The sequence below is a fragment of the Lepidochelys olivacea genome (assembly GCF_965140295.1).
Source record: "Lepidochelys olivacea isolate rLepOli2 genome assembly, chromosome: 6".
NCBI lineage: Eukaryota > Metazoa > Chordata > Testudines > Cheloniidae > Lepidochelys > Lepidochelys olivacea.
In genome coordinates this window covers 45,917,544-45,942,292 of record NC_140416.1, presented here as the reverse complement: position 1 = coordinate 45,942,292, position 24,749 = coordinate 45,917,544, and the positions used below count along the sequence as shown (strand labels likewise).

Sequence of the window (24,749 nt, the reverse complement as noted above, 5' to 3'; positions counted from 1 at the left end):
CTCATTTTAATAATGTCCCTTTTATAAATTATTTGTTCTTAACTACAAATTTTCCTTTGGTGTGTTACATGTACTTCTGGACAGCATTCTAACACAACAGCAATTTTAATTTTATTAAACATTTTTGTAATTCTGCACACTTGAAAGTATTCTTGATTTTTTTTAAGTCACTATTTTCATGAGAAGTGATACTAATCTACTAAACGTCATATGCATTTTGCTAAAATTATTACCAGTACTTATTAGCAGTTTCTGCAATAGCCACTTGCTCTCTGTTCAAGCCTCAAATATTTCCAGAAATATTTTCCTACATGGTAGTCAGAATGATCATGCAGCCAAAGATCCACATAACTACCATTTAAGTAAATAGACCATTGGGTGCAATATGAATGCAGGATGAGACCTATGTAAGATTTAGTATAATTATAATTTGAGAATCTGATTTTGGTTATATAAACAAAGATGACTTTTTATTATTATTGGAACAAATTTTTCCACATCTGCATAAACCCACTAAGTAAGGAAGAACTAAAAGAACCCATTCCCTAATAGGAAAGACATTCTACGTTACAAAACATTGCTAACTTATGGAAAAGGTATGAAAAAAATATAGTACTTAAAAAGCCATAGTATTTAAAACTAACTATACGGATTTATTTTCTGGAGAATTTTTCCTTTTTTTTTCCTCCTAAGTTACTAACATTTACATTAATATATTTTGTCTGCTGCTTATTCCTTTCTGAATTTAGCCTATTACGGCATAATGATCTGTCAAAATTCTTTGACTTCAGATTAAAAACAAATAAATAATCAACAACAAGAAGTTTGTTTTTGTACAATATCTCTAGCAACATAAAAAGGGGAATGAGAATAAATCACCAGAATATCCTTTACCCAGGATTTTTTCCAATATTTTCCAAGAGGAGTCAGTGCGCCTCTTAGTAACAGTACATGACAGAATACAATTATATCAATTCAACCCTCTCCTTTTACTGAAATGTCTCATGCAATTATAGAAATACTTTAAATTATGCAAAAGTAACTCAAATATTTTTAAACCATGGCAGTTCTCCAGCAAAATTCAGAGCATATATGGAATGTGCCAATCACAAGCCCCAATACTGCCACTGGCTACGTGCAGGTGGACCACTATGCCCACATGGAGCCAATAAAATCACAGACAGTTTCTCATGGCAATAGTCACACTTCATGATCAATAAGGCTACGTTTTAGTCACGGGTATTTTTAGTAAAGTCATTGACAGGTCACGCGCAGTAAACAAAAATTCACGGCCTGTGATCTGTTCATAACTTTCACTAAAAATACTTGGGACTAAAATGGGGGGCAGTGCGCGGCCCAGGAGTGGGACCCCTGCTGCTGCTGTGGGGGAGGGCCAAGGGGGGGATTGACAGGGGCTCCCTACCCAGCTCCGCATGCTGCTCCCACCACAAGCGCCGGCTGCTGCAGCTCCCATTGGCTGGGAACTGCAGCTAATGGGAGCTGCAGGCTTGGGCAGCACGGAGGCCCCCGGTCCCTCTGTTGCCTAGGAGCTGTAGGGCAATGTCAGTGGGAGCCGGAGAGCCCCCCACCCCGAGGTGGGTGCACTTCCCCACACACACCTCCCTGCCCCAGCCCCCTCCCATACACCCAAACTGCTGCTTCTGGCTCAGTTGCTGCCCACATCGGGCAGCCCCTAAGCCAGCACCAGCCACTGCAGAAGTCACGGGGGTCACGGATTTCATGACCTCCATGACAGACTCGCAGACTTAACGATCAATAATACTGAGATGCTGCCATTGCTCAGAATTCCTATCACCCGTTCGGCTGAATTAATTTCTCTCTGATAGCAACTTACTCAATCTTTTACAAATTCTAAAATGAACTCTTCCTTTAATTTACAACAGTTACATATATGTATGTTATATTCCTTAATCAAAAAATGATTCAATATACACCTGGCAAATTATACCTATTCTTAATATTTCCCTCATTTAAAATAGACCGTCATGTTGAAATGAAAACTAGCTAATCTTTCCCTAAACAAAAAAATCAGTAGACATCTTCATTCAACTTCAATAGCATACAGTGTCCACTTTATAATATTAATGTTTTTTGGCAGTAAAGTAAGAGCTATTATAAGCTAATATGATAGTTATTCCACGTTAGTTTTTTGGAAACTAAAAGTCTCCTCTTTTTAAACTTTGGTCCTTAGCAAGTTAAGGTACATTTCTGAAAATTTCTCTTAAAAACTCAAATTTCCCACTCAGAATATTCTTACATTAGAATTCTGGAATCTGCTGAAGAAATTTCTGTATTTAACAGAGCAGAGAAAAAAATGTTTGATGCTGTTTCAGAAGTAATTTCCCTCCCACTAGCTTAAGTTACTTCCAATTTTTTTCTTACCGTTCTTGATGTAGGAGGGGCAGATGGACTTGTTAGTGACATAATCTCTTGAATGGCAAGCCTCAGTTTCAACCTGTGCAGAGGATTACTGATTCCAATTTCACGCTGTATTTCCGTATCAGACAAGGCAGACATGATGGCCCCGCTTTTCACATTTGCTCGGCAAGCAGCCACATACCATGCTGGCATCCCTACCCACAACTGGCAAATAGAAAATAATATGTCAGTAATATATGTAAATATATGTTTCTTCAAATCTTCAAGTTACTAAAAATGCTACAAGTATAGGTACCCTATGTTTTAAAATGGGATCACTTACTTCTAGCCACACCACCACAGTAGGGCCATCCCATTGTGCAAAAGGCAGACCTTGCCTTCTAGCTTCCTCAAGCAATTCATGTCTAAAATTATAGAAACAGTCATTAAATGAAGAGAAAGTAATATTGAAATAGTAATTTAACTCTACGTTTCATTTATTTAACACTGGTATTTTGTTTCCTTCATCCAGCTTTTCTCCTTTAACAATCTTACAGACACAAAGATACCTGAAAAGAGGACAGGGCCATAGCAAATGCGGCATGGCATGATCAGGGTAAAATTTCAGTACTGCAGAAATACTAAGTCTTGCTTTTTTGGAACTAGAAAATGCTCTGTGCCAGGTGTTTGCAAACATGCGCCAAATGGTTGTGTTCATCCTGCCCTTACCATATTGCTAAGTGAGAGGGGAGTCCCATATAATTTGGAGGAGGATTTCAAGGAGATCTGGTAGAAAAGGTTGAAAACCATCAATCTACGCTGGTGAGAGACTGGTTAAAACGGACATCACTTACTGCTTATGTAGCAAATTTGCTATTATTCAGTGAATAAATATACTTTACAACTATTACAACATATTTCTTTGTCACAGGAACCCTCTGTAAACACTAATTGAAAAAGTTTCACTCTGTTTTCTATAAAATATCTGACATACTCCCCAACCTCTCTCTTCCCCACTTATTTATACCTCCTCATCCTCCCAAAGGAGGATAAAGCTTATACAGTCTCACTCATAGATCTGAAAAAAAGAACTTGGACTAAAATTATGTTTGGCTTTTTGGATTCTAATACACATACACAGCATTAAAAATATTACTGGACAGGGACTCTCTAATGGCTTCTAAATTAAAGAAATCATAATCGACACTGTTGAAACCTACAACAAGGAAATAAATTCAGACATCCTAAGGAACGGCATTCTGCACCAGATGGAATTTATGTAAGGACTTTTGAAGTTCAGTTTTGTCCATTAAGCTACCATTAAGCAGGATTTGCCTGCTTGTAATGAAAAAAGACTAAGGCTAGAGTATGGACAGTACAATCCCAACTATTTGCATTACAGCATACATGTAGTTATTGTACACACTACAAAGGCCGTTGAAGAGGTCCCAAAGATGGTGGTCAAAACCTGCTTTTGTCACAATTAGACCCAAGTAAACAGGCAAATGAGAACTTGCATTATGTGGCATTTATACCATGGGAACAGTATTTGCATGTTATATTTAATTAAAGGTAAGAGTGAAAAATTCAACAAAAAATAAATTTAGACTGACAGCATGATTTTGTGCATTGGCAGTATATTTTTAAACAGCCAAAGTTAGAGCTAGCTAATTTGATGAATTTTGTAACATATTTCAATTTTGCTTTTTCTTCTTCCCCATTGTTTATCCAGCTTATAAATTTGGACCAGTTATTCTCACGAATTAATTTCCACGAATTTTTTAAATACAACAGTCACCAAAAACTTTCTTTAATAATCCAGCTCCATCTCTGGTACAGTATTCTATTAAAAATATATATGCAGTAACAAGATACTGTATCCTTGGCTACATACGCATGATCTCTTTCCATTTAAGTCAATAGGTGTTCATCAAAAGTGAACAATGTCCACATCTCTAGACCTATAATATTGAATGATTCTTGTCTTAAGGAATTGTCAAAATTCAGAAGCCTTAGAATGCTACAGCCACAAAATTACTTTAGTACAACTACGGCTCTGCAACGTAATAATTACAGTCAGGGTACAGAAAAGCCTTACATTTTATTCATATATATTGAAGTGTCAAGACTATGAGAAATTAGCCAGTCGTAGGCGATCAACAGACAGATCATTGATTTTATTGTTTCTCCTATAGTTTTTTGTAGGTGAATGATTTAATGTTCAACTGAAGTCCCAACTAGACGATAGTAATAAGGTTGAGAATAACCTTGCAAGCAAAAAACAAGTACTTATCCAGAAAATGAACACCTAAAACTGACAGGTTATTTTCTTATTTTGTGATAAAATCTTGGTTTTAAAAATGGATTATTTAAAATAATTATTTGCAAACAAAACCAACAAACAAAAAAGTTAAGGCTAAAATTATGTTTTAATGAAGTCCAGCTAATAGTCCAAAACGATTTACATTGTTAAGAAATTCTATATCTTTTTTTTTTTTTTAAAACTGGAATTGAACAGTTAAGGGATACATCCTGTTCCCTACTCCCACATAATCCATGACCCACGTCCCATCACCTGTGTACACTCAATTTTACATATGGGTTTGCAAATTTTAGGGGGTGAGGTCAAAATAAAAATTCCAGGAAATGACAAAATTCCATTTCCTATGCAAGGAATCAATTTCCAATAATCTTGTATCATTTCATTACTTGTACAGTATGAAAAAGCATTAACACTGTAGTGGTGAAGATGCTAAAAAGGGTAACAAGACTGGTGTCATTCACAGAATGGAGAGGTGACATATGCAACACAATTAAAAGCAACGTAGGTTAAGCAAGAAAAAGCATGAAGTTATCTCATGGAATAAAGCACAATAGTCAACCTTGCAAATGGACAACCTCAGCAATGCTACAGCAACACTGAAAAATTTAGTACTATTAAACAGCTTTCCAAAACAGAGTTAAAATTGTTAGGTGGTATAGTTTTATCATTTAAATGAAGTACCGAAATTCACATTATGTACATTCAGAGCACGCAGTGTAAGATAAACGGCTTTGTTTTTGTCAATGCCTTAACAAATACTGTTAATAGGCTTTCACTATAAATGCTTCAACAGAACATTTCACTGTCTAATATAGAAACATCACCTCTTGTAAAAACATGCATTTAATTTGCTGAACAATTAGGGCTTCTAATACATCATTAAAATCAAAGAAAGTTTCCAGACAAATTTCTCACACATCCACAACAATCCTAATAAATTAAATATAAACTTACCCTGATTTTGCACTACCACATCAAATGGTAAATAATAAGGAAATAAAACAATGAAGGAAAAATGTAAAACTATAATTAAACTGAACTCGTAACACAAATTTAGAAACAAACAGAATGAAATAATGTAATACTGTAATTCAGTTCTTTAAACATAAGATTGTTAATAGAGACTTCAAATAAAATGGTAACAATGCCTGTTGCAAACACGTTTGAGATTGTGTATACAGAAACAAAACAAAAAGTTATGAAGTGATACATAAAATAAGCACAAAGTAGCTTTTTAGTCACTGCTGCTACAGTTACTTTTTACATTAGGTTTCAGAGAAATGTGAAATTCTTAATCCTTTTCACAAAAGCTACCAGAATATTGTTTTGCAATATAGCATATGGAATCTTACTGAGTCACTCAGATACTCTTCACTGTGTACATGTTTTTGAAAATGAGCAGTTAGCCTTGAGAATTTGCTCTGACACTATCCTTTTCATGTTTATGATTACTCCCACTGAGGTGGCGATGGATCTTCTCTAGTTATTTCTAACGTATTTGTGCTTCCCGTGTTCAGTGCACTTTGGCAAGTTTTTGGAATGCACTGATAAAAGTATAGTACTGTGATGTGAAGAATGCTAGATTAGGGTTACCAACTTTCTGACTGCAGAAAACTGAACACCCTTGCCCTGCCCCTGCTCCTTCCCTGAGACCCTGCCCCGCCGCTCTCTCCATCCCACCCCTCCCTCCCTCTCTCGCTCTCCCCCACCCTCACTCACTCAATTTCACTAGGTTGGGCAGAGGGTTGGAGTGCAGGAGGTGGTCAGAGCTCTGGCTAGGGGTGTGGGCTCTGGGTTGGGACCAGAAATGAGGGGTGCAGGGTATGGGGGGGGCTCCGGGCTGGGGCAGGAGGTTGGGGTGTAGGAGAGTGGGGCTGGGTGTGTGTGCTTCAGGGTGGAGCCAGAAATGAGGGGTTCAGGGTGAAGGGGGGGCTCCAGGCTGAGGGTTGGGATGTTGGTGGAGCTCCAACTGAGGGTGTGAGCTCTGGTGCAGGGCCAAGGATGAGGGGTTTGAGGTGTACAAAGGGGGGCCTGGGGCCGAGGGATTCTGAGTGTGGGAGGAGGTGCGGGCTCTGGGAGGGAGTCTGGGTACGGAAAGGAGCTCAGGGCTGGGGTGCGGGCTTTGAGTGGCGCTTATCTCAGGCGGCTCCCAGAATTAACTGGCATTTTCCTCCGGCTTTTAGGTGGAGGTGCAGCCAGGCAGCTCCGCAACCATGGCAAATGGGAGCTGCGGAGCCAGCGCATGGAGCCCCCGTGGCCACAGATTCGCCTACGAGCTGGAGGGAAATGCCGGCCACTTCTGGGAGCTGTGCAGAGCCAGGGATCTGCCTTAGCCTTGCTAACCAGATTTTTAACAGCCCAGTCAGCACTGCTGACCAGAGCTGCCAGGATCCCTTTTCAACCAGGCATTCCAATCGAAAACTGGACAACTGGCAACCCTATGTTAGACCCCAACTCATACAGGTTGAAGAGTCCTACACTCTGTCCTGTGGGACAGTAAAATTAAAGAAAATGTACATTTTTGCTACATATTTCCACCAGCATAACAAGGCTTTTATGACAACCTATGCCTTTTCGGTAATACTCTTTGCATTTTGAAATTTACTATGTAAACCCCATCATATTGATCAGTAAGCACATATGTGTACAGGACTGGGTGTACAGGACTGGGAATCAGAGTTTATGAAATCCTATATTTTGATCTTGGGAAAGCCACAATTTCCAATTATGATTTGTCATTTGTAAATTATAACTTGATATGTAACACCTGATAAATATCATGGGTTGTTTAAAGGATTAGTTAGTTTATGCTTGTAACATACTTGCATATGTGGGTAAATATTTTCAAAATAACTCAGTAAATGGAGAACGGCCAATGATCTGAATATAGTTTCCAGCAATGGTAACAAAATTTTGAAAGGCAGTCCAGGAAGCAAGTGCATATTAATTTTCAAAGCAAAATGATTATTATTCACCTGCAAGAAGTAGCTTTTGAGTTGGTGGAAGCCAGCCAGAATTGCATGTGAATGTTTTTGCTGGGTCTTATTTTTGCAAAATGTGAATTTTTTAGCTGGCATTGAGACTCAAGAACATTTTCCAAGGGGGGGGGGGGGGTACAAAGACAAAAAGCTATGGTAATAGGTGCTGCTGTGATATAGCTAGGCTAACATTTCTCTTTCAAGAAAAAAGAAAAGGAGGACTTGTGGCACCTTAGAGACTAACCAATTCATTAGAGCATAAGCTTTCGTGAGCTACAGCTCACTTCCTCAGATGCATATCGTGGAAACTGCAGCAGGCTTTATATATACACAGAGCTCACGAAAGCTTATGCTCTAATAAATTGGTTAGTCTCTAAGGTGCCACAAGTCCTCCTTTTCTTTTTGCGAATACAGACTAACACGGCTGTTACTCTGAACTCTTTCAAGAAAGTAGAGGTAATATCTGAAAACTCCATAAACTATCAAAATCTTTAGAACAGAATTTAATCACAAGGTGGGATTCCATGTATCAGCAATTTTAGAAGCAACAGTTCACTGTGTCATTACAGTCAAAATAGATTACCAATATTGAAGTTTTCAAATAAAAATGTTGCCAATTTTCTTGGCAATTAACCATACATTTATTTTATTTGCTACTGAATTTAAGAGCATATTTTCTGCACTTTAGGAGTCATTTTCATTTAAAAGGGAAACTCTGATGTGCTTGCTTCTTGCACATTCACTACCTAATCTTCCCGAAGATGAAGCAAGACATCCATAATTGACCTTAAATCAATTCAGCTTAGTTTCTGACACAGAGGAAAACAATAGTTGGGTGGATTAAAAACAGTAATACTATAGATGTATAAAAAATATATGTTCTTGTTTTTATAACGCACAACATAATGACAGCCAACTAGTATCTTATTAAGAGGGTGAGTGGGAAGGACCCAATGAAATCCTAATTCTGCCTACCTTCAAGTTTTCAATAGTATTCTATTCTGCCAGTTAAATATTAAGTCACAGATTACCACCATGAAAGATCTCATCTGCCTTCTGCACTCATGGACTTTGCTACCTCTCTGCTGCCTGGTTCATTTGGCAACACCACAAAATGCAGTACATCTTTAAATGGTAAACAAAGCAGAAATTTTTTTGCACCTTAATTCTTATTGGAAAGATTCCAGAAACAGGCAAAAAATTACTGCTCTTTAAAACATGTCACTTAAAAGAGCACATCTATACTTCGAACTGGATGTGCAATCTCCAGCTCAAGAAGACATAACTATGTTAGCTCTAAATTATCTAGAGACAGAAGTTTAGCCAGGGTGGCGAGAGGAGTGGGATGGGCTAGCTTCCCCAATACATACCTAGGATCTCAGAGGAGATCCTACTCAAGGCAGCCACGCTTCCCACTTCTATTTTTAGCATGCTATGCAAACAGAGCTAGCACAGGTATGTCTCCTTACCCTGGAAATTACACATCGAGCTCAAAGTGTAGATATATCCAAAGACTGGCAAGTAAGTGTTCAGCAAACTAATGTACCAAAAAAAAAAAAAAAAAAAAAAAGGGGGGGGGGGGCAAAAGCCATGAGAAAAGACAAGAGGAAACAGAAAAATCTTGAGTAATAAATTTAGTGAGCAGACAAAATGAAAAAAGGAAACTGCTTCATAGTCAACTGTTAAAAAGAACTAGCTGCTGGACACACTAGGGATCCCTAATGTTCCAAGAAGGGAGGCTTGCACTATGTGGCTCTCAGCTGGCAGATAAGACACTTGTTGGACTCTTGCCAGCAATTTACACAAGGAACAAACCTCAAGAACAGGAATATAAAATGACCATCTCTGTTTCAAGACACCTTTTTACTAAGTCCATTTTTACTTTTCCAAAATTCATTTATCATTACCGTAATGATTTCAGTGCTGAATGCCATCACATCAGGTTTGTCAAGACCACAACTCATTTTTAAACACACTATATTAGAGATGTATGTAAAAAATAAATCTGCAAAACTTAATGAGGCTTGATACTGCATCAGGCATAATCTTTGAAGTTTTTCCTTTAAACGCAAATTATTCATTTCCCCTAAATTACATATTTGATAACTTACTTTTTCTGTAGTTTTCTATTTTTTTCTGCCTGTCCCCCAAGTTTGCTGAGTCCTAAGGCATCTTGAGAAGAATTGTCTGTTTCTGCCAAGCCAACTACAAGGAATAAAGAAAGGTACTTAGTGACATATTTTTTGTATTTTACCTTGAATTTATTGGTATAAACCAGCATAACTATCATATTCCTGAACAAAGTAATTAGTACTTTCTAATGTACTAATCAGCAGTAATTGTCCAATTATGTTTCTGTTGGTAACTCATTTTATTAATGAGATGAGAAGAAATTAAAAAAAAAGATAGCCCTTTTTCCCCCCCAGAGATACACTAAAGCATATAGTACTTGAATATGAGACATGAACAAGCATTTCAGAATATCTTTATTCTCTCCGCACTCCACGTGTCATGCACCTAGAATCTAAAACAAACATTACTTAGAAAAACACATTAAAAATGTATACCATGAGACTAAGGCCTTGTCTACACTATCGCAGCAAGTCGACCTAAGTTACGATACTTCAACTAAGTGAATGACGCCGCGCTGCGTCAACGGGAGATGCTCTCTCGTCCACTTATCTTACTCCTCTAGTGGAGTACTAGAGTCAACCGGAGAATGCTCTGTGGTCAATTTAGCAGGTCTTCACTAGACGCGCTCAATCAACCCCCGTTGCATCCACCGCAGCAGCATCAATCCCCAGTAAGTGTAGATATAGCCTAAGTCTTTCCTTTCTTTTATACTGTTGATAATACACAAGTTAGAAGATAACAAACCAACCTTGTCCCAATGATTCTTTGCTGGTTTGTCCAGGTCGACCCTTTTCTTTCTTACCAAACAAGCGACCTATGGAAGATTTGATCCCCTTCTTTTTAGGGGCTTTGTGAAGGGAATCCTGGCTACTATTACTGCTACTGGGGTTGCTTACTTGCCCATCTTGAGAACCTGTAGAACTTTAAAGAAAAAACTTTTTAGTTTGTAAAAGAATACACACAAAATAATCCCTACTTTCAGCACAATACATTTTTATGGCAATTTGAGGTTTTGGTGGAAGCTGATTAAGACTGTCAAGTTACCTCAGCAAATTAATTTCCAGTTTTTAAACATTTCTCGTTACAAAAGATGTGAAAAGCATCACAAGAAGATGTATCAAAAGATTAAATGGAGCATAAATAAAAACACCGGACAACATCCAATATCTCAACACTTTATCCCTTTTCTTATTAAGATATCTTATTAGGGTGACTGACTTATGTCAAGCAACTGCAGGTTATTTGTATATTACAATCCACTAGATGTCAGATTCCCTACCAAGTTCAGATGATCATAGGTTGAATTTAAGCCACAGATCTGGAAATGAGTTGCATAATAAATTAAAAATCCAGCTTCCTTTCATCTAACTTTCTTCTCTATAATATGCATTTTACATAAAGTGATAAAAAGAAAGGCAAACTGCTAGTACCTGAAAACTTCCCCATAGAAAACCAGCTGCCATTAATGAATGTGCTAAGGGGACTGCTTATACATATTAACTTTAGCAAATCAACTGACAAATTATTCTGACTTTTCCATTTACTTTAACTTTTCAGAAGTTTTAAAAATCAATTTCTTAAAACTTGCATGATTTGAACAACAACTTTGTAGTCAATCAGCTTTTTAAAAATCTGAACCTTAGCTACGTTATCTGAATATTACCCTCATATTTTTTTGCCATCTTGCTTACTTACTTTCTTATGTCCCTGATGTCTTCGTGGCTCAATGTATGCAAAGCTCCTTTATGGACTCTATCCAAATGCAGAGATCGAGGCGAAGATGGTGGTGATGTCTCACATTTTATTGTGGTCTTGTCATCTCGTACTTCTTCTCCAGAAACTGGAGACTACAGGAAAAAAAGAATGAAAACTTTAGGGTTTAGTTTTTAGCATGAATTCTACATTAATACTGTACAAAGAATTAAAAGAAAATGTATTGATTATTTTTTCACTTGACAGTGATAAGGTTCTCCCAGCTCTTTTATTCTGGGGCCATCATTTCTACTCTTTCATTCTCTCTGAACTTCCTCTTACTTTTGTAGACAACCAGTGTTGCTGAATTAATATTTCTGCTGGAAATCAGACCGTGGCAATCTTATATAGAATTCATTGCCTCCCTATCCAGCAAGTAGGGCTCAGAGCAAGTATACATTCCCTTTAACAACTCCCTAAAACTAAGTATGCTAATATTACAATATATACACACCTGACCCTTATTAGTTTTCAGTAAAGCCACATAAAACATTACTCCAATTATGAGGAACCAGAAGAGTTTTAAACAAGGTGTTCTAGATGTCATGGGCTTAGATGATTACCAGATTTAATCACAACTTCTTGAAATCAGGAATCCCTTTGTCAACACTTATGAAGTTCCTTCAAGTGTGATGAGGATCAGAAATTCAAACTAAGTAATTTAATTGTGTGCTGGTAATCTTCAAAATTCAATGCAAGTATGCCTTTACAGAGACACAGGAATGGCTACTGCAAATGGATAACATACTACACCCTTTACTTGGGGTAAAAGTGTTTCAAACTAAATTACTATTTCTTCCTCTAAAGCAGATCATCTTCCTTTTCATTTCTTTATTCCCATAATTTTTTATTAATTTAATTTAATATTATTTTAATAGTAGAGATTAAATCTGAACATGAAATAATTTGCAATTATTCACAAATATGTAACTCTTCCAGCGGATCTCATTTGCACTCATACTTTATTGTAAATGACACAGCAAAAGAACATAACTAAGTGGCTAAAGAGTTTACCTTTCTACGGTGTTTCCTTAAATCACTAGGCTGACCATGCATGCAAAGAAAAGAAATTAAGAGAAACCAGATTTATTGCAAACTCTGTAGCACAAACTCAAAGCATTAGCAGAGACAAAAACACATTAGGGAGAAGATAATATAGCAGAACATATATGGAAGAAAACTAGAAAATATTTAGACCACCATATAGTTGAAAAATCTAGCTTTATAATGGAAATACCGTAGATATGTAAATAGTAGTTTTAGAGGATAACAATATTTCACCCATATCTACAAGGCAAAATTAAAAAAGAAAACATTCTCAGCAAGAAAACCAGTAAATTAAATTTTGATTTCATTTTTTTTTTTTAAATAAGGAGAATACTTGGGCAAAGACTCTCCCTTGATCACACGTATCAGAGGGGTAGCTGTGTTAGTCTGTATCCACAAAAACAACGAGGAATCCTTAAAGACTAACAGATTTATTTGGGCATAAGCCTTCATGGATAAAAAACCCACTTCTTCAGATGCATGGAGATCCCTTGATCACAAAATCAAAAGGTACTCAAGGCAGGGACTGAGATTTCTATGTTGTCTGAGTTAGATCCTATGAATTTCAAACACTCTTCATTCTGACCAGTTTGGAATCTTGTTCCCTTTTCTGCACTTTATATAAGCAGATGCATTACAGTATTAATCATGAAATCCAGAACTCTGGCAGCAGTATTGTGAGGTAACTTACATTTAGGTTGTTGGAATGAATATGCCCAGTCTATTACCACTACTTCTTCTCCCCCACCCTCACCAAAATCTGTTGAATCTCACCTCTTAGACATTCCCAACCTTTAACAGTGTGCAGAGCAAAAGATCAAAGATTGTTCATTAACTGAAGTTGTACATAGAGCATAATCATATCAGACTGATACTGGTAAAAAATTACATTTATATAGTTTAGGAAACAGATTTACACTGTACTTGGCTACGTATTTTAAAAAAGGACTTCTAGGCAAAAAAAATTTGAGTATCAAAAATTCAATGCACTTTGTAATACAAACAAAGAATGTTTAAAAAGATAGGGTAGGTTTGGGCATTCGGTCCAAAAATAACTGGTCAATTGACCAGTCAAATATTAACAATTAATTCAAAAATTGACAAATATTTTCGAGTACTAATATATTAGAACAGTAAAAGGAAGGAAAAAAAAATACAACTTTATTGTCTCCAATAGGCATAGGGGAGATACTTATGCCCAATTACAAAAAACAAATTACATCAGTTATTTTCATTCAGAAAAATGCAAAACACAATTAAATTAAATACTAAAAATGCAGAATGGCACTATGATGCAATTAAAATAGTAGGCTGCCACATACATCAGGGTATTCTTGTTGGAATATTTGAGAATACCGGCCGTGGTCAATTGTAAGGTCATTGATTGACATTACTTGACTGGTCAATTGACTGGCTTGCCAAGTCTACTTGGATTAAAAATATGCAAAAGGTAAGCAAGCAAGGAAAATGTGTAAAGATTTGCTCAATCTTCAAATATTTCTGTTTTGATTATCAATGTTACTACAGTAAAAGCTGTGTTATCCGGCACTTTACCAACAGGAAAGCTCTAGAAACTGACATTTCAGGAAGGGCTAACGGGACATGGGCTCTGGGAGGGACTTTGGGTGCCGGAAGGGGCTTGGGGCACAGGAGGGGTTGTGGAGTGCCGGATCCAGACGGCGCTCATCTCAGATGGCTCCCCGCAAGTGGCGACATGTTCCTGATGCTCCTAGATGGACAAATGGCCACAGGGGCTCTGTGCGCTGCCCCCGTCCCACTCCGAGTGCTGGCTCCGCAGCTCCCATTGACCTGGACTGTAGCCAATGGAGCTGCAGGTGGAGGCAGCATACAGAGCTGCCTGGCTGCGCTTCTGCTTCAGAACAGACCAAGGTGAGTGCCGCCCAGATCTAGCGCCCCAAAACTCCTCCCACACTCCACACCCAAACTCCCTCCCTCCCAGAGCCTGCACCCCCTCTCATGCCCCAACCCCCAGGCCCGAGCCCTCTCCCGCACCCAAACTCCCTCCTTCTTAGTTAACCAGAATTTTTGACTTACTGGCATCCCCCATCCCCCCAACATGCCAGATAACAAAGAACAAGCTAATCAAATCACAGTATAGACTTAGTTTACCCTTGAGACTTCCATCAATAGAAAATAAATTAGATAACCCTGAAAGGTGCATCAAATATTAAACATACATGGATTCAGGGTCTAAATGTGCTATTTAAATACCACCCAAGGACATCATCCATTCCTCGTAAAGAAAATCTTAATCATTATAGGAACAGGTGAACAGAATAGAAAGATGAATAAAATCATAGATTAATCCAGTCCTCAATATCCAGTTAATTTTGGGATGGCTAAAGTAAAAGACACCACTGCAAGAAATCAACACTAATGAAAAAAAAAAAAAAGTAGTGTCAGCCAGCACTTGTTAAAGACAGCTACAAGCTTTTAATTCACTTGTTTTAAGTTAAACTAAAAAAGTAACAGCACTGAATTTTTAAAACCATAATTAAACTAGCTTGCATTCACAAATCTGGGACGGGGATGGGGGGAACCAAGGCAGCAGTACTATCTCTGTGATAGCATTTGATACAATGACATGGGCTTAATGCAAGCTAACAGGATTAATGTTAGCTAATGTTCATAAATAAAGTGGATTTTTATCAGGAAACTACAAAATAATGTAAAAAAATAATCCATTATTCACAATACACATTAATAAAAATCCAGTATCTCCACTCCTGTAGTTCTGGAGGAAGTTTAGGATCTTTATATTACCATACTTCAAAAAATTATTCAGTTATAATAGCTCGGCTAAATATTACCACATGTGATTTGGTCAGTTCCTTTAAATCTTGGAGTTGTGAATTTTCAGTTAAATCAATTACAGTTTCAGTTACTACTGAACAAAAAAATTCATGACAATTTCTAGCTGCTACAGGACTTGCAGCTTATTTTTGCTCACTAAAACTAGATTTAAAAAAGTCATGCTGCATTGGGAGAGGAAGCCTTGGGAATAAATATTCTGACCTATTTTTTCATGGAAACAGCTGCGAAACTCATTTTTGAGTCAATTTCTGCAAAGAAAATATTTAGATTAGAACTTGCTTAAAACATTTCCTCTATAAATTGCTAGCTCAAATAGATTTATTTCAGTTCACTTCATAGCTGTACATTTCAAATGTAAACAACACTTAATCATTAACCTTCAAGTTTATTGGTTTCACATATTTATATAAAATTATTTATTTGTTGAGCATTCAATAGAAATGTGGATTACGACCAACAGGCAGCAATAAAACATGTATGATTTGAATAGACTTAAGAAAGAAGGGGCTAAATGGCTGTTGCACCAGGATTTGGAAGAAAAAGGCCAAGTTCTCCCAGGCACAGGCGGCAGCACAGAGCAAGACTAGGATGAGGAGACAAAACGTAGGTAAGAGATGTGAGCAGAGAAAAGAGAGATCAAACTCTTGGAGACTTTTTGAAAGTTAAGATCAGCAATTTGAACCTGATGTTGGAGGTGAAAGGACACAAGTAAAAAAAATTCAATAAGGGAAAATGATTCAAAGGACAAAGGTTACTGGGGTTATTTAGAATGAAGATATTTTCTATTGTAGAGAAAAAAAATCTGATACTTACTAGTGTCATGATACCTAGTCTGTCCACTTCCCGAGCTGGACTATGTGGAATGCGCCTTGGTGTGGAACGGCCACTGCCAGGAGGAGAGGAACCAGCGAGGGACCCACCAATAAAAGGAAGGGGAATGGAGTTCATTGACCGAAATCGTCCATTGTTATCTAGACTCCCGCTACCAACTCGACTTTCAATTTCCTCTGCTCGCTGCTCCGTATTTTCCTTTTCTTCTTGTATCAATCTAAAAAAAAAGTTTAAAGACTAGGTGATTTTCTTTTCTTTTTTTTAAAGTTGATCAATTCACTGTAAAATAAGTATATTTGCAAAAGCAATGTGAGACTCAATTACACTGAGATAAGTGATGGGGCTGGCTGAATAATAGTTTTAAGTTCTGTGTGATTATTTGTAGGACTCTAGAAAACTAGACCTCTACAGACAGGAAAGACAAGACAGCTGCAATTCAAACAGACAACATATAAAAAGAATAGGAATTACGAGGTGACAAAAGGTACTGTGATTGATGTTTTGTTAGTATTGCAGTTCAGGTGTTTTATGTTCTGTCAAATTAGTAAAACTTCACAATGCAGAATAATATGTAGGCCTTTCCTTTCAGAAGAATTTATTTTAAAGGAAGAGCTTGAAAAGAGTGTTTAGGCACAATTAAGGAGAGGGATCCAAACACAGGGAGTTGTATAGAAGGACGAGTTAATATACTGTAATATTGTAAAAATATCATTTGGACTGAGAAACTGAAAGGTAGTCTAAGAGGAAGGCTAGCCTTGTGGCAAAAGCACCAGACTTCCTCTGTAAGCAAGGGCAAGTTATCACACCACTCTATACCTCAGTTTCCCTATCTATAAAAAGAGGTCAACACTTCCTTATTTCACAAGGATTTTGTGAAGCTTATTTGTAAAATGCTTCAAGAATCTCATATGAAAGTGTTATATATTCAAAGTATGTGGTAACTATCATTTAGTAAGTACAATATAATTAAAATGAAAACTGAAGGTACTATTTAAAAACAACAGAAACAAGGAAATCCAAAGAAGTTACAGCCTTTCTACTAAAAAAAACGGAGTACTTGTGGCACCTTAGAGACTAACCAATTTATTTGAGCATAAGCTTTCGTATTTTCCACTGAACGCATCCGATGAAGTAAGCTGTCGCTCACGAAAGCTTATGCTCAAATAAATTGGTTAGTCTCTAAGGTGCCACAAGTACTCCTTTTCTTTTTGCAGATACAGACTAACGCGGCTGCTACTCTGAAACCAGCCTTTCTACTATTATTACTCCACTGTGCCTAGGTATTTTACCTCTTGCACAGTACAGAAGATCATCCACTCTAACACCCTTGGAAGAATACTACGATAGTAGTAGTTACTACAGAAAAATTTATGGGAGAATAGCCAGCAACTTATCGCATGGCAGTTTAAATGATGAAGTTTTGCACTCAATTGCTATTAGCAGCAACAGCTACTACCACCACCACCATTTATATGGTAATGTCCATCCATATATACAGCATTAAAAGCATTTTACAAAGTTGGCCAAGCATAACCACTTTTTAATTTTTTTCTTTTTCAAATAAAACAGAGGTTGTGTGGCTTACTCATAACCACACACAAATCAATGGAAGATATTTAATTTCTGCTATAAAAGAAGCTTATTTTATCATAATTGTAATTAACAGATAAACTATACCTAATCTCTTTGTTAATTGCATCCAATTGCTCTTGAAGCATCATGGCTAAAGTCTGAGCATCAGCCTGACCACTAGGTGACAAAAGATCGACTGAACTGAATATAGTCTCTCTGTCATCTTCACCATCCGAGACATCAACATCACTCTCGAATGCTTGTGCTACATTTGCCAACACACTTGCTTGTTGTGCACGTTCCCAATCCTGTTCATTAAGGGTTTGAACCTGTTTAAAAAAAAAAATAGAAATCCCAATCTAATTGAAAAAAACAATATAAAACCTTTACTATTTAATTACTTTCAAGAAGCTAAAAAGATACAAAAAACAAAGTCAACAAGTTCTCACTTACATGCTGTAGGTATCCATCAAGAAAGCAATATTTACAAAACAGTAAAAACAAAACCAGTTCTTTAGAAAACTGCAGACTTATAGTAATGGTTCAAATCATAGAAATCTCACACATATCCCACCCAACTCTAATGCAATATTGCAAAGGTTTGCCAACAATATTAATCCAAATTCCATCATATGTTTGAGGGACAACTCAAAGTATATTTAGGAACTGAGCCCTGTCAAAACTCAAGTATTTAAAGGTACAGAGAGATTGCTTGCCAAATGATGGATAGCGTGCTAGACTATTAAATTGAAACTACATCATCTTTGAATGTGCACACAAATTAAAATCTGGATTTGGGTTGTTTCAGATGATATATTTCAGTTTCAAAGTTATATTTTCTATCACACTTTTTAACAATGAACACAGTATCAAAATCCCTACTTTTTCAGTTATTAAATAACAATTAAAACATACATTAAAAGTACGGGTAATTATGTATTTTAGTGAAACAGGAAATGTAGTGTATACAAAAAAAGCACAATCTAGCAAAAACCTACACTTTAAGGGACTGACGTTTTTATTTTGTATACTAAAGAAAAAGAAGAGTTTTTAAACGTCTAAGTAGCCCACTTTGGGAAGATACTATGATAAACTATAAATATTATAAGTGCGAAAAACTCTAGTGTCATTATTTAACAAGACTACACTATGCAGCAGTCACATACTATGTACTTCTATCCTACAAACTTGCAGTTGCCTATTAGATCAAAAGAATCCCAGCATATTTTGCTATCAAAGTAATAATGTTCCATTACCTTTGAAGGTTCATCACGTAGAGCTGCCAAACGCCCTTTCTGGGGCCGTCTTAACACTGATGAGGTGCTATAGGGATCCGTATGACTGTCAGCCACAGATAATGGTGTCATTGGATATCTGAAATCTGGTACACTACCCAAATGTGGTCGGCTAAAACGTGAACATAGATTAAATCTTTAGATGTTCGGAAAAGACTGTTCTTGCTCCTCCAGTTTTAATTTTTAAACTGAAAGTACTATTGTAACATTGGCATAGAAATGTTCATTACTACACTCAGTAAACATGTTTAAAATTATAAGAGAAAAACAAAATATAACAAAACTGATTTTAATCTCTAGCAAAACAGTATTCTCATTAAATGCTTGTACCTATGATGAAGAGAAGTGGCTCTGATCCTCATTTGGTCATTTTCAGCCCTCATTGCTTCTATATTTAGTACCAGTTGATCCTGCAAAGAATAGAACAAGAAAAACAAATCAGGAAACAAACATACAAGAGCTCTGCCATTACATTCATTTAAAAAAAAAAAAGTGTACATCTTCCAGGCCCATAGAGCTCATTTCCACTATTATGTGTTCCATGCAACGGATTGCCTTCAAAACTACTCCTCAGTGAAGCAGGCCTTCAAAAGACTTCTGCCATATTAACAGTGGTTACCATTAAATCACCATTACTGATCTACCAAACACCAGAGAGCAGCATTGGAAGTACTGTGGTAATTGAGATGCCTCATTCAATTATGCAAGGTTAATGCTGATTTTTTCTTTTAATTGAAACAACTGAATAAGGGATGTATCCACATGTGAATGACTGGCTAACACTGATTAGAGTAAATGAGAAAACTGAATTAGTAAAGACAGCCTGAGGATGGCTGAAGCTCTGTACAAAACAGGACCTTAAATCCAGCCACTTGCAACTAGGATCTCCTCATGCTTCCCAGAATTTTATATGTAAGTAGTAACTGAATGATTGAATAAGTCACTTCAACAGAAGACTGATATGAGTGAAATTAGGAACCTAGATAGCCAATGGCGAGTGGCAGTTCCCAGGTTGAGAACTCTTGTCCCATGCCACAGATATTCAAAGCCCATCCTGCAGAACACACTAATATAACCTGCAGCTCTTAGTTTCTTTAAATCTGCATAACTGATGTAAAACCTGTGCAACTTGGCCAACCCTGAAACTCACTTCACAGCAAAGTATTTTAGGACACATAGTACATACCATTGCTGAATAAGCCATACAAGTATTGTGATGTCAGAGCAGACATTCCCATAGCTGCTCACAATGTGAATCACCACAACTTTGGGAAACAGTCAATGAAAGGTTGTGCCCAACATTATTTAGAAAGAAGTGGGATGGCCAGACAATTAAAGGAATTTTGTGCATTCTGAGACCCCATGCCCAGAAAGTATAATCCAATCCTCTCCTCCAAAACATCTTCAACACCTTTCGTGACAAGAGCTCTGCTCCTGATGATTCTGAGCTGCTTAATCCTCCCCCGACCGACAAGAGCTCAACACAGCAGCCAAGTATGATAGGTGCTTCTCCTGTCCCACTCCATAATTTTTGGAGTAGTTTTTAAAACAGTAGTGTACAAATTTCACAATATTGTTCAGTAGCAAGCTTCTCAAAATGTACACTGGATGCCTGTGTTATAAAAATATACATTAAGATGCACTTGACACTGAAAAGTTTTATTTGTGTTTTTACTGCTCAATGCATAAGCTATGCAAAAATATGAGTTAGACAGGGCCTTCAGAATCCTGGTAAATCATCAATACAGCCCTCTTGTTTTCACCTAGTTTGTACCTACCTGAATTAAATTAAATAGACAATTCTGCTGAAAAACTTAAGTCACCTGTAAAAGCTGCAACAATAATCCTCTGAACCAAAGGAGGCAACCAATCTTTTACAATAAATAGTACTAATTGTGCCACAAGAAATTACCAAGACCAAGTCAAGAAACCAAGGAAGTTTAAATATTTTTACACAACCTGCTATAACTAGAAAGTTTTTTAGTATAGTTTATATCATATTCCAGCTATGTCCCAATGAAACAGTTAGTTTCTCAAATCAAAATGTATCTGTATAATACCTTTTCATGTTGAAGATCCTCTACTTGCTTCTTTGCATTTTCAACTTCTCGAAGAAGAGAGTTCTAAAATAAAATTTATTGCACAAGTTATGTTACTGTTAATCATCGTAGATCTTTCAATTTTTGAAGGGTGATTAAGAAAAGCTATTACAAAGGTCCATTACATAAGGCATAACTGCAGTACCTCTTTTAACTCATAGCTACTTAATTTATTAACTAAAGAAAACTATTTGTTGGGCATACCACTGTTATTTTTTTAATATAATTAAAATAGATTCAGACTCCTGGGTCTGTGCTCCTCTATATGATTAAATTACTAGTGATAAAAGTTACCAGAACACTAAACAATTACAACTAATAATTAGAGCCCTGCAAATTTGCAGACCATTTTTGTGGATTGAGGACTGGATGATACAAATTTTGTATCTGTGCTGGGCTCTACTAACAAACAGTGGTTTTATCTGTTTGCTAGTTTCCTTTTGACAAAGTTATTCTAAGTAGCAGAAATATAATTTTAATGAAAAAGATGACTCTTAGACAATCAAATCAGGATTGTGGTACAGTTACCGCCATACAGTAATTTGTCAGCTATACAGCATTGTAAACGCCGGCACTCTTATAGTTCTCATTAAGAAGAGTGCAGGGATTTGCATAGTCATCATATGGCTGTTTATTAATATCTGTACTATAAATATACACATTTTATACAATAACTAGCCACTACGATCATGCTCAAACTGACTCCCCAACTCAGACTACGAAAGTTGTCTGTCAGCTACAAAGATCACCACCACCACCAAAGCATCTGGCTTCCTTCAGCTGAAGGACAAGACCTCCAATAATGTATGCAACTGTAGTAAACAATAACAATGAAAATGGCAGTGTCACTGCAAAAGGGAAGTTGTTTTAGGAAGTTTAAAACCTTTTGACTTATTTTCTCCTCCCCCGCCCAAACCTGTTACACACTTATCTTGAAAATTCTTGTTTTTAATTGTTTGCATCTTAATTCAGTTTTGAAACACTGTAAGCTACAATATAGGACATTCTGGGGAGAAAGGCTTAATGACCCGGATAGAGACAAATGTGATTCTATGCAACTATGCATTTTTGTTGGTTTCCTATTAATCATTCATTTATACAGAAAAGTAACAGTACTTTTCTGAGCATTAATACTAACAGTGAAGTATATCTAAACATTTCTTTTTACTTCATGAATATTATCTCAAACTTAGAGAGGTCAGTCTTATTCCAGAAAGAGGTTTTGTATCATGGTCAGGTCAAACATACAGGCACTGCAACACAGCGCATAAAATACATTCGCTGGTGGTGGGAACAGGTCAGTGCTTTGAATCTTGCTTCCCCGCTATGTTACAAAGCCAGAGGCCAAATATTTCAGATTTAGGGAGCCTACCTTTAAGCACTTAATTCATTAGCTCCCAAAATTAGCCAAGAGGGCCACAGCAGAGCTTTAGTCAGTCATGCCTGATTTTCCTCAGTTCCCTTTGAGAACAAAAGCAGAGAGGAAAGCAAAACCCCAGCTCTCTTGGCATTGTAGCAAAGAAGTCATCTGCCTCTAGAGCCCCGGAATAGTATTGTCAGAAACTCAGCTGGGGTGCTGGAGACAGACCACTTGCTTGTCACAGTGAAAACAAGTGCCTCTGAAAGTTCAGATGGATCATAAAATATGCCAACATGTTGAAGTCTTTAAAGAAAGGGCCATTTAACTTTTACTGAAGAGTTTTCCCAGGTGAGCACTGTATTACAGAAGACTCAAATCTACATCTTCAATACGGGAGACTGAAATGATCACTGAACAAAAGGAGAAAATGCTACCACAGAAGGAAATTCCTTGTTTTCCTTTAAGGATTCTTTCATCCTACTGGGAGGAATCACTGCATTTCTTCAAAGAGGAATCTCTGAAGTACTACAGATGAAAGTAAGCCAATAAGTGAAAGTCCATGCAGGCTGCAAGATGTCACAAGCTGGAAGAGGAGCTGAATTAGGAGGGCAAAGAACAGAACCTTGGACAGAGGTCTGAAGCACACAATAACTGATCACTTGGTCCAGTGACCATTTTTATAGTCAAGTAGACATTCTCCTGTGAGGGAAAGATGATATTTCTCTAGCTGACAGGATCACCACCATGATCCAGGAAACGTTGGACTAGACAGGAAAGGAGGAGTAGGGCAAATGATATAGGAGAAGAATGGGACTCAAGATCTGTGTTCTGTTCCTGACTCTGCAACAGACTTCTTGTATGACCCAAAACCAAACATGTTTATACGGACAACGCCAATCATCAATAGAAAGCATAAAAATCCTTTAAAAAAAAATTAAAGGAATCCCCCTCCCCATCCCCTAAGAATTAAGTTTAGGACATAGAAAGCACTCTTGATAAATTGGCTTAGTTTTCTAAGAATCAGCTATTTTCAAAAAGTCATGCTGATAGTGTCTCTAAATGGAAGTTGTTTATGATAAAAGATACATTATTTAACAAATAAAGTTACAAGACTAAATTATATATGTATTGTAAAATGTGTAACAAGCATATTGCTAAACATTTCATTAACTTCTAAGCTACTTTCATCATCACATTAAATTATTTTCTACCTTATCTTCCAGAGCAGCCATCCTTTCCTTGAGATGAAGCTGAAGTCTTTCATTGGATTCAGACAGAAGTTTATCAACAGTATCTGATAAACGTTTATTATGTTCTTCATTCATCTTCTCTCTGTGTCTAGCCTAAGTTATTTAGGAAGCATTAAAAGTATGATTAATTCAAAGCTGTTGAAGTTATCTGTCCTACAAAACATTTTAAAAAAAAAGTGTCATTTAGAAAGATCTCCAGATTGTTAAAACTGTAAGGCTCATCAAACCCAAACTCCTTATTTTCTCCAATGAAAGACACTTTCCTCAAAGGTTCAGAATTAATCCAGATACCTTGATCATCCAAAGGCCTTCAGAGATACCCAAAACCTTCAGATAATCAGAAGTACTAGATTCGCTGGCTTCCAAGTGTGAGTTTACAGTATAGTGACTAAGTCGATTTCAAAGCCTGCAGAGCCAACTCCAAGGCCAGCTGACTCAGTATGTCTACAGAAGATTTTTTTTTTGTGAGAAGGGAGATCTAATTAGAATAAATTGTGGTAGACCGGTACTTTTCAACATTTTATTTCAAATTTCAGTTGGAAACTCAAAGCTCACAATCAAGTTCACTAACTTTAATTAAGAGCAACAACTAACAATCATCATAAATCCCCCAACCTCGCTGCAACTTTTAGCACCACATTAGAGGTGGGACATAGAAGAAGGGAAGGCCCAGCTCAACCACAGGCTACCATGCAAGGGATCAGAGTTTTACTTTTCAGGTTGATTTCTATACCAAAAAAATATTTTTGTAATACCCTTTGCAATTCCTGATTCTTTTCCTCCAATTGTGCTTCCATCTGTCGTAACCGTTCTTCAATGTTGCCATGTCTCTCCTCAGCCTGTCAATTTGAAAACAAACTAGAACTAGTATTTAACTCTTTAAGAATGTACTGAA

General features: G+C 37.0%; 1 protein-coding gene across 6 annotated transcripts in view; it reads right to left on the bottom strand.

The window, feature by feature from the left end:
• PPFIA1 (PTPRF interacting protein alpha 1) overlaps positions 1-24,749 on the bottom strand; it is an 87,290-nt gene that overhangs the window by 23,459 nt on the left and 39,082 nt on the right. For 5 of the 6 annotated variants that reach the window (XM_084632293.1, XM_084632291.1, XM_084632290.1 and 2 more), the window contains exons 10-21: positions 24,610-24,693; positions 23,816-23,947; positions 21,206-21,268; positions 19,476-19,555; positions 19,107-19,257; positions 17,956-18,179; positions 16,261-16,495; positions 11,509-11,660; positions 10,562-10,734; positions 9,792-9,885; positions 2,723-2,804; positions 2,404-2,604 (exon numbers count right to left, since the gene is read on the bottom strand). In XM_084632293.1, coding sequence (XP_084488419.1) covers positions 2,404-2,604; positions 2,723-2,804; positions 9,792-9,885; positions 10,562-10,734; positions 11,509-11,660; positions 16,261-16,495; positions 17,956-18,179; positions 19,107-19,257; positions 19,476-19,555; positions 21,206-21,268; positions 23,816-23,947; positions 24,610-24,693 — 1,671 coding nt within the window. Of the gene's footprint in view, positions 1-2,403; positions 2,605-2,722; positions 2,805-9,791; positions 9,886-10,561; positions 10,735-11,508; positions 11,661-12,579; positions 12,610-16,260; positions 16,496-17,955; positions 18,180-19,106; positions 19,258-19,475; positions 19,556-21,205; positions 21,269-23,815; positions 23,948-24,609; positions 24,694-24,749 lie in introns of all 6 variants that reach the window. The other variant, XM_084632295.1, reaches the window with a different exon arrangement.